Source organism: Eleutherodactylus coqui, chromosome 1, assembly GCF_035609145.1.
Source record: "Eleutherodactylus coqui strain aEleCoq1 chromosome 1, aEleCoq1.hap1, whole genome shotgun sequence".
NCBI lineage: Eukaryota > Metazoa > Chordata > Amphibia > Anura > Eleutherodactylidae > Eleutherodactylus > Eleutherodactylus coqui.
This window is the reverse complement of record NC_089837.1, coordinates 234,525,410-234,541,852: the sequence shown is the minus strand read 5'-3', so window position 1 is coordinate 234,541,852 and position 16,443 is coordinate 234,525,410. Positions and strand designations below refer to the sequence as shown.

The 16,443-nt window shown below is 40.2% G+C and overlaps 1 protein-coding gene across 1 annotated transcript in view; it reads right to left on the bottom strand.

Annotated features, from left to right (window-relative positions):
- Positions 1-16,443, bottom strand: part of NKAIN2 (sodium/potassium transporting ATPase interacting 2) — a 793,322-nt gene that overhangs the window by 165,141 nt on the left and 611,738 nt on the right. The window contains exon 4 of the mRNA XM_066591198.1: positions 9,695-9,895. Coding sequence (XP_066447295.1) covers positions 9,695-9,895 — 201 coding nt within the window. The remainder of the gene's footprint in view (positions 1-9,694; positions 9,896-16,443) is intronic.

Here is a 16,443-nt window from a genome sequence, read left to right as displayed (position 1 = left end):
ATAACGTATGACCCAGAGGAATGGAGACTTTTCATAGATTCGTCAAAAAGGAGTTTGAAAGCCGTTCTTCTTCACAATGGTAACCAATATGCTTCTGTGCCTGTTGGACACTCAGTCCATTTGAAAGAATGCTACGAAAATCTTGGGTTTGTTCTTAATAAGCTCAGCTACTCTGACCATAAATGGACCATTTGTGGGGATTTGAAAGTTATTTCCATGTTACTAGGTCAACAAAGTGGTTACACAAAGTTTCCATGTTTCCTCTGTAAATGGGATAGCCGTGACAGGAAACAACACTATGTCAAGCAGACCTGGCCAATCAGAAAGGCTCTTATTCCTGGAGTTAAAAATGTTGAAAGACAAAGTTTAGTGGATCCTAAAAAGATCTTACTTCCACCACTTCATATCAAATTGGGACTAATGAAACAGTTTGTGAAAGCATTACGCAAAGAAGGAGAGTGTTTCAAGTATCTTTGTGAACAGTTTCCTGGTCTATCAGATGCTAAGCTGAAAGAGGGAGTCTTTGTTGGGCCTGACATAAGAAAACTTTAAAAAGATGAAATCTTTGTCACTAAAATGGAAATGGAAGAAAAAAATGCCTGGAATTCATTTAAACTTGTTGTAACAGGCTTTCTTGGAAATAAAAAAGACCCAAACTACAAAACTTTGGTTGCTGAATTGTTACAAAACTACAAAATCTTGGGCTGCAACATAAGTCCATTTCCTTCACTCACATCTGGACTACTTTCCAGAAACTCTTGGGGCTGTAAGTGAGGAACAAGGAGAACGTTTCCATCAAGATCTAAAAGAAATGGAGCGCAGATACCAAGGTCGATGGAATGTCAACATGATGGCAGACTACTGTTGGATGTTAAAAAGGGAAAATTCACAAGAACACAGCCGAAAAAGTACCAAAAAAAGCTTTGATGGAAAAAGAAAACGTTTTTACAAAGACTTATAATAACTTTGCAACACATGTGTATCACTATTATGCTTATTTTAGCTAGGTATTGTTGTTTTTTTTTTTTTTGCTTTTACTTCATGTTAAAATAATAAAAACAAATAAAAATTTTTCTGTTTTTTGTATTTTTTCCAAATACTTCAACTTTATTTTGCAGGCAAGCCTTACGTGATAGAAAAAAAACCATTTCATTTTTGAAATCTGTGCAAAAAACTACATAAAGATGATTTAACAAAATCAAAACAATTTTTAAAAAAGTTTTTTTGCAGACCTGTGATCAGTAATTTTTATGTCCAAATAAAGGATACGATCAACAACAAATGAACTTTTGCTTGTTTGTTAACTGATTGTTAGGCATGTTTGGACAGTACAGGGATCAGGTATGAATATTCCTAAAGGATTTTAATGCAAATAGGAAGATGGAATAATGCATGGAAGGCAGCATTCCTGCAAGTGAAGGTCAGTCCTTTTACAAGCCTTAAGGAACGACTAGAAATTTGAGTCAAAGCCAGAATCTTCTCTGGAATGAAAAGATAAACCATACACAGACAGCTGTTTCAGGGTATTTGCCTCTCATCACAGTGCAGTAAGTTTGCTGGCTTGGAGTGTGAGAGGCCTATAGATGTGGGTCAGGAAAGCTATTGTAGGTGCCCTCTCCAAGTAGAAACCATACCATTCCTGACCTGAAGGGCCTTAAAACATCCTTGTGGGATTACACTACACAGAGTTTGTCTATGCATAGTCTGTAACAAGGGAGACACATACGGCTGCATAGAAGAGTTACTGCAGACTATTTTTAATCAAGACTATTTCAAAAGCTGCTTCATTTTTTCTCATATTAGATGTCTTGTCGTAATAAAAAGAAGTTGCAAACATCCATTAGGCTTTCACACCTTGTTCTCAATTTGTCCTGCATTTTTTCCATAAAACTTGCATATTTAAGAAGAAAATATGCAAGCAGCATAGAATCGAGGAGCATGCACTTAAGTGGCACATCTGAAATAGATGTAAAGTATGAATAATTTATACATGAACATTTAATAGTTAAGCTACATAATACGGCATAATTTGTACTATACAAATTACTGACACGACATGAAAAGAAGTTTAACATGTTTTTTTTTTCAGTATAACAGCTCTATTTTACTCCTTTACTCTTTCTATTGTCTCTTTAAGAATCTTGAATCGTTACAGCAGGTACACATACTATTATTTTCCCTGTCAGATATCTAATTCCTAGCATCCTACTGAGTGAAAATACCTTGTCGCCTTGGGCTGTCATTTTGCTAGATGTCAGCCGCTTTGGCCTGTTTCATATATATTTTAATACCACTATTCAATAGAAAGAGAGAAAAATCAAGGGTAATAGCTATATCTTTATAGTAAACATTATGAATTAATAAAACAGTCTAAAGGAATAAGAACTGCTTGCTGTATGCTGAAAGTAATGTATGGCATCAGCAACTGCTCGTGAGATGCTGCAGTTGAGTAAAATACACTGTCAGAACTAGTTAAGTCTTGTTTGAGGAAAGGCAATTGCTCCAATACTCCTTATTTATTACAAGTATGGAAGCATATTTCATTACAATATAGAGAAAGGTTTGGTACCATGTTAGCCAGTGGAGCAAAATGTGGTTGTTCTCAATAAAAGAAGTATAGTTCTTTCGTAGATATGATACCTTACTATGACTAACAAAAAGAGATGTGATCCCATATAATAAACATATAATGAAATGAACACCAAATTTTAAAATAATATGTTTATTCCTGCAAATAGAAAAAACAAATTAAAGAATGAATCAGAAATCTCTTCAAGTTTCAGGGGAGCCTGTCACAATGGGGGTGCAGGCACACCAACTGAAGAGAAGAAGCACACTGATAGACCAAGTGTTGAGTCCTCGTGGTGACAGCGCAGGAATGGGGAGCCCATTAAGTACTACAAGTGCACCCCTGGACTCATTGGCTCATATCCTGTAGGCACCATAACTTAGCCTAGCTTATCCCATAACTTTAAACCTAATAAATTGAGAGGCCGTTTATGAAGAGAAAGTTATTTCTATTTATAATATCTGACAGCTTTTGAAAATCTGCTGTTATCATTCAAAGATAAGAATGAAAACTAGTTCACTAAACTTCAAATACACTGCAAATGTGTAAATTGTCATGTTTTGTGATAATTATGCAGGGGAATTGATATTGAAGCACAGGGGCGCTGATTTAAATGTAGCCTTCTCTATGAATCATTAGAGATGAGTGAACGTGCTCGTTTAGAGCAATTACTCGATCGAGCATCGCTTTTTTCGAGTAACTGCCTAATCGGGCGAAAAGATTCGGGGGGCGCCGGGGGTGAGCGAGGCGTTGTGGGGAGGAGTGGGGGGGGGGGGGAGAGAGAGCTCCCCCCTGTTCCCCCCTGCTACCCCTCGCTCCACTCCACCCCCCCGAATCTTTTCGTCTGAGTAGGCAGTTACTTGAAAAAAGCGATGCTCGATGGAGTAATTGTCCTAAACGAGCACGTTCACTCATCTCTATGAATCATCTCTGGGGTTTTTTTGTTCTGTAATTAAGTTGGATATATTAGAAATAAAATAACTAGATAAAAAACTTATTCCTGTGGCAAGTCTTGCATCCAATAAGTAAGGGAATATTGATTCAGAGAAATTAGCCAAAAGGTAATCTTGTAGAAGAACAGTTAATGTAGAACTACCAGCTGCTATGATAGCTTCAAGGTCAAGAGTGTGATTACCACTTAATCCTTGTTTTCTTACTTATCTCCCTGTATTTCTAAGAGCATACACCATGTAAAATAAAGACTTTTCAGGGTAGCTAGGTAAAGTTAATTTTGCCTTTACAAGCACTTCAAACACAGAACTCTTCAAAAGTAAAGGATTTGATTCAAGTTGACGCTGATTGGTTATTGATTACGTTTATGTACGAGCAACCAGAAAGTCTCATGCACATGGCAGAACTGCGTGCAGCAATAGACTAATTAGCCTATTTTGGATTTTATTATTGTCCTTGACTTCTATATGATTATAGGTCCAGATGTTTATTATTACCTTTAGGCATTGTCAATATATGTATTATTATTTAGTATTGTGATTGCCTAATTTGTTTATTGTTAAATAGATATGGCTATTTAACTGGGATTTAATGGTCTGTTATTGCCAGTTTTTCTCCCCACTGTCTTTGTGTTCTTTTTATGTGTAATGGTGGTATACAATTTTGTACTTGATAATAAGAAAACTTGTTATTTTAACCCCTTAAGGACCAGGCTGTTTTGCACCTTAAGGATGGCTCCACACAAGCATGTGCGTGTGCCATACATAGGTGCGCCCCAAAGTGTGCACCCATGTACGTCCACAAACACGCATGAATGCAGGTCCGTGGTCATTGCCTTCGGGGCTGCGGCTGCTGCCGACAGCCCTGTTGCAAGCAATGGGCTGCCAGCAGCCCCGCAGTGATTTTCGGGGAAGGGCTTTAAATATAAACCTTTCCCTGAAAATTATCTCAGTTTGTGTAAAAAAAAAAAAAAAAAATATATATATATATATATATATATATATACACTCACCTCTCTGCCGCTGCCATGTAAATATCCTCTCTGCCGCTGCCATGTAAATATTCCCCATGGGGAGTCCCCTTGTCACTGAACACTGTGACAGCACTGTCACAGTGATCAGTGCCGAGAGTACTCCCTGCAGGGAGTAAAGAATCCCCGCCACAACTGTGACAGCTGTGGCAGTGGAATTCTTTTCTCCCTGCTGTCACAGTGTTCAGTGACAAGGAGACTCCCCGCTGGGGAATATTGACGCGCACCACGGACCTATGGTGCACGCATGTCCTATGTTTTGCAGGTACGTGCGTTTGCATGACTGTAAAACAGGGACATGTGAACACACCATATGGAATAGAGATGAGCGAGTATACTCGCTAAGGCACATTACTCGAGCGAGTAGTGCCTTAGCCAAATATCTCCCCGCTCGTCTCCAAAGATTCGAGGGCCGGCGGGAGTGGCGGGGGAGATCTCTCTCTCCCCCCCGCTCCCCGCCGCAACTCACCTGTCACCGGCGCCCACCCCCGAATCCTTAGAGACGAGTGGGGAGATACTCGGCTAAGGCACTACTCGCTCGAGTAATGTGCCTTAGCGAGTATACTCGCTCATCTCTAATAGGGAACCAATGGTTCTAATAGGAGTGTGTTTTTGTGCGCACAACTGTACACACATAAACACGCTCATCTGAATCCACCCTAAGGACCAGAAACTTTTTAGACATTTTACCCATGTGGTGGTTTTACTGTCTTATTTTTTTTCATTCAGCTACCAAAATAATTTTTTCAGCTTTTTTTTTTCTGTGACATATAGGGCTATTTTTTAAATATATTTTTCACTTCCCCCCCCCCCCGTTGTTTAGTTTTAATGGGGAAAAAAAGCTAAAAAAATGATTTTTTTTTACATTTATAGTTATTTTGTTTCAGACGTTTTGATATATAATGTTTTCGGTTTACAGGGTGCAAATGGCGGCAGTTTTGGGTTATTTTCTTTCTTATGTATATATTGTTGTTGTATTCTGTAATTTCGATTTACTGATGTGTGTAGTTAGTTTTTTTTACTATCTATGTCCCCCATGACGTCATGTAAGACATCCTAGGGGGGCATTGACATGAGCCGCCGGGGAGCAGGAGCCAGCTGATGGATCTCCGTGATGAGCCTATATGACAGATAGGCTCACCATGGAGAATTGCGGCACTTCGCAGCATGCTGCGATTTGCTGTCCACGAGCGGAGAATCACTTTGATTCTCCGCTCGTGGACAGGGGGGCTGCACTTATTATAGCAATGCTATGGAAAACGTGCACTGCATTCCCCACGGACGGATTATCGCCGCGGGAATGCAATGCAAAAACGACCGTGGACAGGCAGCCTAAATCATACTGACCCGCAGAAGTCAGATGTAATTTTTACTGCACTAAGAATGCCACAAAAACAACCCTCCTACAAAAAAACTGATTTTTTAAAATTTCATGCCACTTAAAAATTTGTAAAAGTTTTTCAGTATATTACATGGAACATGAAATGGTATTATTAAAAAACATAACTCGTTGATTCAGGGATTTATTCTGATTATCAGATTTAGAGTCCAGAAGGAATTTTTGCCATAAAACAACAAAAATTGTCTTCTGCCTGATGTTTTTTTTTACCTTCTTCTGAATCAACACTGCAGGATAATATGCTAAACTGGATGGATATGTCTTTTTTCCACCTTAGGCCTCTTTCACATGGGCCTTGCGATTTTCGTCCGTCTGCATTGTGGCTAAAAATCACATGAAAGGGAGAAAGTCACGACCAAGTCGCAGCTAAATCTCCAGTTTTCTCGCCCATTCACATGGCTCGGCTGCGGCACTGCTAAGCTCTCTCCCCCTCCCTTAACCGGCTGAAAGCGGCAATTGAAACTCCTATAGAAGCCTATGGGAGCTTCCAGCAAGGGGAGGGGGAGGGACTTTAGCAACATGAGCCACTGCTAAACTCCCTCCCCCTTCCCTTTTCTGACATCTCTTATAGGCTCCCATATGAGTCTATGGGAATGTCCCGTATATTCCCGCAAAAGATAGGAAAAGTACTATCTTTTCCAGCGTCACATAAAAGCAGCTGGGCAGATTGCAGACTGTATGCGCTATCTTTTCTGGTCGAACGCTTTTAAGCACCAGAAAATCGCCCATCTGAATAAATGCATTTGAATCCAATGTTCCAGATGGTTGCGATTTTTGACCGGTGTTTTATTGCGGCAAAGTACCCATGATAAAATGCCCCTGTGAAAGAGGCCTAACATACTATGTTATGTATGTTTGTCATGCAGTAAGGCTGGCTGTCCACGGGCAAGTTGTCAGGCTAACTATGGAAAGCGCAGCTCGATGTCCATGAACCAAGAATCATAGTGATTCTCTGCTCGCGGGATTAGAATCGAATCGCGGTGTGCTGCGATTTGCTGCGATTCTCCGTGGTGAGCTTATCTATTAGATAGGCTCATCGCGGAGACCTTGTAGTGCTCCCCCCACTTCCTCTCCCGCACCGGAATATCGCTAGCGATATTCCATCCCGGCCATAGACAGGTAGCCCTATGCTGGCAGAAAAATAAAAAAGTTATGTCCTGTGGAAGGAAATTAAATACGATAAAATGAAAATTAAACAACAAAATCTCTGGTCTTGAGTTAATATTATTCATTAAAAGTAGCAAATCCCCACCCAATACCTTTATTTCTCATTATTTGTCCTTTGAATTTGCAGGAAACGATTGTTTGAAAAGTAGGCAGATCACAATGAGGGAAAAGTGAAGGGAAGCCGGCTTTGAAAGAAGTCCAAATGACTGCGTTAAATTGTTATTGTTTATTACAATGGAAAGTGACTACTAAGCACCTCTTGCCACACGCACTAGAATGTGCACTTGCTTAGTGGAAATAAGCCCTGAACTAGAAAACTGGAAAGCCCGTTGATGATGGTAATAAAGACTTTGAATAGGTATTTTCTTTGCTAATTAAACTCCCAGTTAAAGGCATGCACTAACAGTATAATGACCGTAGCAGAGTTACATGAACAAGCCAAAGACATGGGCTGGGGTTATGCAGCGTTGGCAGGGTCATTACCAACCTGGTGCATGCTCATTACAAAGGCTTTACATTGTAATTATCAGATTAATGAAGTACTACATTATCTGAGTAGAAATGTGTTTTGTGTGCTTAACACAGCTTTACAACGTCCAACTGCTTTGCAGAAAATCCAGTATGAGACTCCGGTGAGAACGTGTTTTCAGATTGTGCCTTACCAAAATACCAAGTAATAGAATCGATAAACAGCAATATACAAGATATTATCAAGCTCAATGTCCCTTTCCAAATTGTGGACTGCTGCTGTAGAATGGAGTGCAGAGACCTGGCAGCTATTCTTTTTGTGTATTTGGGCACATTACCGCATGTGGGGTGGATGCCAGGTTATTTTTATTACATTTAAGAGGAAGCCTTCTGCAAACAATACGCATAGCGCATGTTTCTCACTGAATGGGACTATCAAACTGCCTGTGATGGGCAGTTACTTCCAATGACTGGATTCTTGTACAGAAGATATACTGAATGGATAAAGTAAACAGAACTATATAGCTTTGTGAATTTTTACACAGAATGCTTTCAGGTTTGCCAACATTATTTTTTAAGATTCCTGGACAACATATCTAAAAACCTCGGACAGAAAACATTTTTACGCACACATTGGAAAAACCATACTGCAAGTTTAAAAGCAATGCATGTCAATAGATCTGAAACTGATATGATCTCATTACCAGCATTTACTGTCAGCTGTAACATTATGATAATTACAATCCTAATTACCCGCACAAGTACCAACAGTCTCAAAAATTCACATTTACAAATTCTCATTTAATATTTTTCGCAGACACAGTACAAAATCCCCCATTTTTACAGACTGTCCAGGAACTTCTGGATGCTTGACAACCCTGTATATCAAAATTGTATCTGCTATACAGTCCAAAAAGTACAGTGTTTATTATGTTGATGATTTTGATAAAGATGATGTTTGATTCTCTAATCTCCTCGATCTTACTATATTACTATAAATATGGTCCTAGAATTAGTCCCATTGAAAGCTTTGTACTTAATTATTCATAATTATTTAATTGATAATTGATTTGTTTGCTTGTGTTCCTCATTCTTCTCCTTGTTTTCATAGATTACTTTTTATTATTGTAAATATAATTTTATGTAATTACCACCTTATTTGTCAACATATTCCCCATTATATGCGCAGTGTGTCCCCAGCTAAAATCCTGAGGAAGGGGCTCAACGTGTCTACGTTGTATGATGGTTTAATTCTTAATATAAACAGAGGAGTCGAGCTCAGAAATACATCCCATGCTTCTTAAAGAAAAGGGATTCCGCCTACAATCACTTTTTCCTACTTTTACTCCATGTAATCTCCTCGATGGACCTTTCTATGCTTCCCTCTAGCTGCCTCTGTTCTCACTCCTCTATTCAAAATCCTGAGTCAAAAAAAGGCTAAACTGTGACATCACTTAGTGAAATGTAGTGGTAGGGCTGTAGTGAATCTTTGATGTCTATAGATAAGTTATTCAGCAGTTTAACTGCAGTTGAAAAAATCAGCTTAAGGCAGCCTGCAGACGGCCGGATCGGATCCGGCAGTGAGAATTCTCGCCGCGGGACCCGACCCGAGCGCCTGCAGAGAGCAGCGCGTATTCACCCGCGCCCCGGCACTTTCATGTGCCGGCTGCCCGGCAGCCGGCGCATGCGCAGACCGGAGCTGGCAGCAGGTGAGAAATAGAGCATGCCGCGGCCGTCTGCATAGGATTGTGTTTCTTAACACTGCAGGTGGCCTTAACCCTTTCCATTCCAATTTTGCATTAAGCGTTTCCTAAAAGGCTTTCTCTTTATGCTGTTATACAACGGTGCCATCTGCTGGCTAAAACCAGTGTGTGCACAGCAGAGAGGCTCCGACAGTGAAGTAGCTGGCAATAGACAGTAAGAATACCCTACTGGATGTCTTCTGACAATGGAGCTGTACAAGCTTCAATCAGAATGCAGGAAGACGTCAGACAGTGGATTGGAAAGAGTTAATGCAGATTTTCCACCAAATAAACTGCACATTGTTCTCTTTTGTGAAAGCAAATTCGTAATTCTGCATGTATCATAAGGAATAATTAAATGTACTTACTGCAAAAAGGATCTGAAGAGAGCTGTGTGCTACTTCTATATACTGGTACTCTAGTAAGCACTCTGATATAGTAATGTAGCGATGATCTTCTGGCGCCCAATCTGGAGCAGGAGTTACTGAGGTGACCATACATCCTGGTCCATTTTCCATCCACCAGGAACGATGCATTGATACATTAAATGTTAAAATAAGGTCTCTTTCCTAAAAGATAAAGATGTACATCTAGTTTAGCACACATGGAACTGGAGAAAGATATGGTAGAAAATTCAGGAGTATTGTAAAACCCCCTAACAAATCTACAAATATCCACAAGTATGAAAAGTAATTTAAATACAGTGAAACCTGTTTGGGGTGACCACTAACACCTGCATTGAAACATAGTCTTTTAGAGAGGTGGTCCTTTCAAGAAAGACATAGACAAAGACATAGACAGCTTATTATATGATGGAGCTGAAAATCTGTCCCAGGAAATCTGGTCAGGATTAGAGATGAGCGAGCGTACTCGGAAAAGCACTACTCGCTCGAGTAATTTGCTTTATCCGAGTATCGCTGTGCTCGTCCCTGAAGATTCGGGTGCTGGCACGAAGCGGGGAGCTGCAGGGGAGAGCGGGGAGGAACGGAGGTAAGATCTTTCTCTCCCTCTCTCCCGCCCGCTCTCCACTGCTCCCCGCTGCGACTCACCTGTCAGCCGCAGTGGCATCCGAATCTTCAGGGACGAGCACAGCAATACTCGGATAAAGCAAATTACTCGAGCGAGTAGTGCTTTTCCGAGTATGCTCGCTCATCCCTAGTCGGGATACATAGGTGGTCATGTTAAAGAGGGGCTCATTTTAGAGGTTTCAATGTATTTTCTATACTCCAAACATGGACATGTCATCATTTGCTTTAAAGGCCTCCTCTAGACTCATTCTTTATTGTTACAATGCTTCTAAAATAAAAAAATGACTTTGTAAATAGTCTTGATTATCCCCTTCCTTACTGCAACACATAAAGATGCATTAGGTTACAAAAGCTATAGGGAGGTGGGTTCAGGAGCTGAATACACTCCCCAGCAGGCAGTTATCAGCTGTTTTTGACAGGTGACAGTCACTGATAAGTAGATGCAATAAAATGCTGTCTTCACAGAGATAGTGTCCACAAGCCATTATTGAATGAAGTGCTACATAACAACAGTCAGATGTCCTGCGTTTCCACTCTGTAAGTCTTGATCACCAGTCACTGATAACTTTTGCTATCAAAGTTAGCTCTGATTGAGGCAGTTAACTATTTAGATGCCACAGTCAAAACTGATGGTGTGTGTAAATCGTCAACTGGAGGGGAGGCCTACTCTGGTGCCCCATTCACTCCTCCCTGGGTGCAGGATGCTGATGCGCATGGCAGCCTATAGCCTAGTGAAGCACTTACATGTCCTATCTTTTGCAGGTGTGAATTTTAAGTGCTTGTAAAAAACATACATGTGGCCGCTTTCAATAGAAAGCATTTGTTCTAATGGAGCTATTTTTAAAACGCATCTATATATGCATGAAAAAAACGCTTGTCTGACTGAGCCCTTAAAGAAGTATATACATTTGGTATTGCTGTAGTCGTATTTAACCCAAGCAATAAAATTCACAAGTTATTTTTACTGCACCATGAAATAATCTAAAAACTATACCCTCAAAAAATTATGCAATTGCATTTTTTTTTATTTTACCACACTTAAAATTTTTCTTATGCTTTTCAGTATATTATATGGTTTATTAAATGGTACCATAAAAAACAGATAACTCATCCCAGGGAAAAGCCCACATACAGCTATGTTGATGGAAAGATAAAAAAAAGTTATAACTCTTGGAAGTCAAGGACGAAAAAACAAGAATTAAAAAAATGAAAACTCTCTCATCTTAGGGGTTAGAATTATTCTACTGTCTTAAAATATCTACAGCTCCCATATAGATCTATATGTAACCATGGTTACAGACTTTGAACAAAGCCTGTGTAGTCTGTCCGCTACTCCTTCTTTATAAATAGAAATAAGTGGGAACCATCAAAGGACTCAGTATTAATATTTTTCATACATGCCAAATATAAAAATGTAGAAGAAAAACAGTAGAATGAACATAGTCTAAATATCCACTTGCAATATAGAGAAAATTGCACACAATTTTAACCTATTTTATAATAGCTACATAGTGACTAGAGATGAGCGAGTATACTCGCTAAGGCTAACTACTCGAGCGAGTAGTGCCTTAGCCGAGTATCCTCCCGCTTGTCTGTAAAGATTCGGCTGCTGGCGTGGGTGACAGGTGAGTTGTGGCGGTGAGCAGGGGGAAGAGAGGGAGAGAGAGATCTCCCCTCCGTTCCTCCCCGCTCTCCCCCTGCCGGCCCCCGAATCTTTAGAGATGAGCGGGGAGATACTCGGCTAAGGCACTACTCACTCGAGTAGTTAGCCTTAGCGAGTATACTCGCTCATCTCTAATAGTGACACAAAAATGACATAATAGCTACATAGTGACAGTAGCTATATAGTGACACAAGATTTTTTTGCAATTCTACTCAAATTCAACATTTGCATATTATTGTGATGTACATTTTTTTTAAGTATGAGGTGCAAAGATGCAGCCACCCAGAGTCTTAGCTTCTTTTTTGCTTCCATCTACAGTTCTCCCCATAGCTACTCATAGTGGTGAAATGTTAGCATAAATTAGAGTAATTACTCCATATAACTAGGTCGCACAGAGTCGTAAAAGAAAACTCGTACAGTAGGACCTTAAAGGGGTTGTACCAGAATCACAAGTTAGGGCCCCTTTAAACAGGATAACTTTTACATCATTGTTCAGTGAATGGAGGCAGAATGGGCAGGAAATCGTTCCATTTTGTTTCCAATTGTTCCATTGGACCCATTTGCCTCCATTCACAGTAAACAGGCAGTTGTTCATAGATGAATGACTTCCTGTTTACACAGGGTGATCATTGTTTGATTTTTATGCCTGCACAATGAAGATAAGCGGAACAAATTATCGTTTGTTGTTCCGATCATGCAGACAGTTACACTGTACGATTATTGTTCAGATTCCTGCATTGTGAATGATCGCTCAGTGTAAAAGCGTCCTTATCCCCAATCCATTAGTTACATTTATTGAAGAGGCACCACCACCATGCATTATGATAAGTGGATTTTCCAGCAATTTTCACCAAAAATCGGGTCATGCTGACCCAATAAGATCCTCTGAAAATCAGCCCAATTCTACCCGCCTACCAATGATGACGAGCAACCGTATTCAAACCGTCCAGGGTAATCACGTCATAGCATTCACCCAGCAGTCACATAGATGCACGCATGCCCTACCATGGATTTCCTGGATGTGCCATATCATCCCTGCTCTGGTGCGCTAACATACATTGTGAACTGTCAATACTTCTCCAATAAAACAAGCTATTGCATCCATCTTTTTTGAGCGGGTAACAAGTATATTTATTTTCCATAGTAGCGCTTAATACTCTGTCTTATTCTAGTCCTCCGCTATTCATTTATTTTATATATTCATACTTGGAATATCAATGCTTGGCATTTTGACATGCAACTTTATTATTAAATTTGGCACCATGTTCTGCGCCGTGCAGAGGTTATACAGTTTTCACTGTCCATTGTAAAACATACATATTTTTATATATTCCAATTTAATTTATTAAAGTGCTTTTTGTTTTATTATTTTGCTTTTTAAATATACACTTTTTATTATGACCTTGCTATTAGATTACTTATATAATTCCTGTGTTCCATCATATGGTGTTTATGCTATTCCAATTCATTACAGCTGTTTGGATCTAATAGATTATTTATGCTTTCTGTATATCCATTATGAACTTTAACTATAGTATGCCTAATATTTTAACCCCTTAAGGACCATACCTTTTTTTCATTTTTGTTTTTTCCTCCCCCAGGGTGCATTCAGAGGAGCGTGGTTTACACGCCGCTACAGCAACATGGAAAACATGATTCTGCCATGCAGGATTTCTGAGGTGAATGAGCTGCTCCGCACTCCACAGAGCAGCCCGTTCACATGTCCATGATGCAAAAATAAATGCTGCCGTGGCTTCCATAGGAGTCTGTGATCAGCACCATGGACAGCACCTCAGCACAGAGCTGACAGGCTAGTCAGAAGTCGCTGTCCTATCTTTTTTACCAGCGCAGATTCTGTGCTGGTAAAAAAAAGCTAGGTGTGAGCGCTTCCGTAGCAACCTAATGGTTGCTATAGAAGCGTGGTTTACATGTTGTTGTAGCAGCATGTAGACCATGCTTGTCTGAATGCACCCTTAAAAAAATGATAACTATTTCAGTTATCCACCGACATAGCTGTCTGACGGCTTGTTTTCTGCATGTCGAGTTGAATTTTTCAATGGTACTATTTGATGTTACATATATTATAGTGATAAACTTTAGAAATTTCTAAGCAGAGTGAAATGGGAAAAAAACATCTAATATCTTTGGGTGGGTCTTCTTTTTACAGTGTACATACTGTGGCAAAAATGACATGATACCTTCATTCTGTGGGTCAGTATGATTATTTGGATACCAAATTTATATATATTCTGACCAGAGTTTTAGAAGATTTTGGGACCAATGGACGTGTGAGGGCATGCACACAAGATGACCGGACTCAGGATGCCTTCAACAGACCACCAGTATAGAGAATTGTTTAATCATTCAACAAGTACAAACAGCTCCAACTATTTTATTGTTTTTCATCCAGAGACCAATGGCACCATCCTTACAGGCCACTGTTGTCTTCAGTGATGAATTTAGGTCTTATTTGGGCACTGGCAATGGCTGTGTTTGTGTCTGGAAATCTAGGGGTCAGTGCCTCAATCCTCCCTTTGCTGTTGAAGGGCACACTGCCCCCAATGCTGATGTGGGGTGCGATGATATGTGACAGTTGGTCACCCCTAGTAGGGGTATGAGGGACAATAACTGCTCAGCGATATGTTCATCTTGCAGCCACATGTGTTGCCTTTCATGGCGGCTTCCAAGAGGCATTTTGGATCAGGATAATACTCGGCCATACACAGCAAGGATGTCACAGAAATGCCTCCATAACATTGCTACACTTTCTTAGCCTGACCGGTCGCCAGATTTCTCACCAATAGACCATGTATGGAACCATATGAGATGCCAACTTTGACAGCCTAGGAGTTTGTATAATCTAGAGGCTCAGTTACAGCAAATGCTGTAGGATACCAAAAGGAACCTGTGTGCCTCCATGTCCACCCGTATCACATCTTGTATCACATCTTGTATCTAAGCTATAGGTGGCCCAACTCTTTCTAGGTGCTTGATTTTTTTATAACAAGTGTATATGTTATGTGTATATGTATATTTTTTCTTTTCTTTCTTTTTACTTTCACTGTCTTCTTACTATAACCAGTGTTCTACCAAGCTTTTCTGAGGAAGGGGCTGCATCCTCAAACTGCATCATAGGCTAGTTGTTTATCTAATTAAAGAGGAGTCAGGTTACTTATCTGGCTTCATTGTCATTCATTAATAGAGTTGCACCAATAGCCCAATTGTTTAGCTATTTCCACATGCCATAGCTACGCCCATCACAAGACTGATGGTGTATTTTGGGCTTGATCTGTACTGTTACCATCCATTTAAAATTCATTATTCACCCCTTTTGGGACTTGGCAACTTTGCAGTAACTCCTCTTCTCTACAGCCTTTGTGTATTCACAACCATTCTGTCCTTCCTGGTTGCTGCTGATCAGAACATGTGATTACTGTGGCCAATTAGTGGCTATAGAAGGTCTGTGCTGTGGTCAGTGATTGGCTACAGCAGTAACATATCCTGTTCAGCAGCAATCAGGAAGGACAGAGTGGTTGTAAAGCAATTTTAAGTATTTAGAAACCCATTTAATATTTAATGAATATCAGAAATGGATGGTAAAATTCTATTAATCAGTCCATAGCAAGGAATTACTGTGAATGTGATTCCCTATGAACTTTTGTTATATACAAATGAAAGATGCAATTCCACTCTCACACTTATCATCCCGCTAAGTCATGCCAGCCTGCTTTGTTCTATTCACGCAACCCTGTCATCCCAGTACCCATGTCTTGTCTCCCTATCACAGACGCTATATATTGTCCTTCCCCCCAAGTCAGCACAGCCCCATATACTGTCCTCACATGTTATAACAGCCCTCATATAGTATTCTCTCCCCAAAGTCATTACATCCCCATATACTGCTCTCTCCTCTCGAGTCATTGTATTCCCACATATTGCCCTCTGCTCCAAATCATAGCCCCCATATACTGTTGTCTCCCCTTAAAATTATGCACTTTAAAGGACTGAGACTTCTTCTCCTCTGCAGACCTGATGAGCTTGGAGACAGTGCAGGGATGAAGCATACAGTAAAACAGATTGGTCGAACCTCAGCCAGTCAGTGCTAGGCTTATATACTGCACAAGCCTAGTACTAATTGGCTGAGGTTGGGCCAATCAGCATTATGCCTAATTCCTGCAATGTCTCCTGGCTCATCAGCATTCAGTGCAGCTCCATTTGATCGCCAGAATATCAGAGAAAGGAGACAGAGCTAGGAGAAGGATTCAGCTAGCTGCACACAATACTACAGGAGTCTGAACCAGGGAATGGGAGCCCTTGGCAACTGCCCAATTTTCCCCTTCCCCTTAACACTGGACCTGGGAATTGTTATATCCTTAACTGCTCCTTAGTTCTTCTTTTGGCATAGTATATACAATATGTATAACAC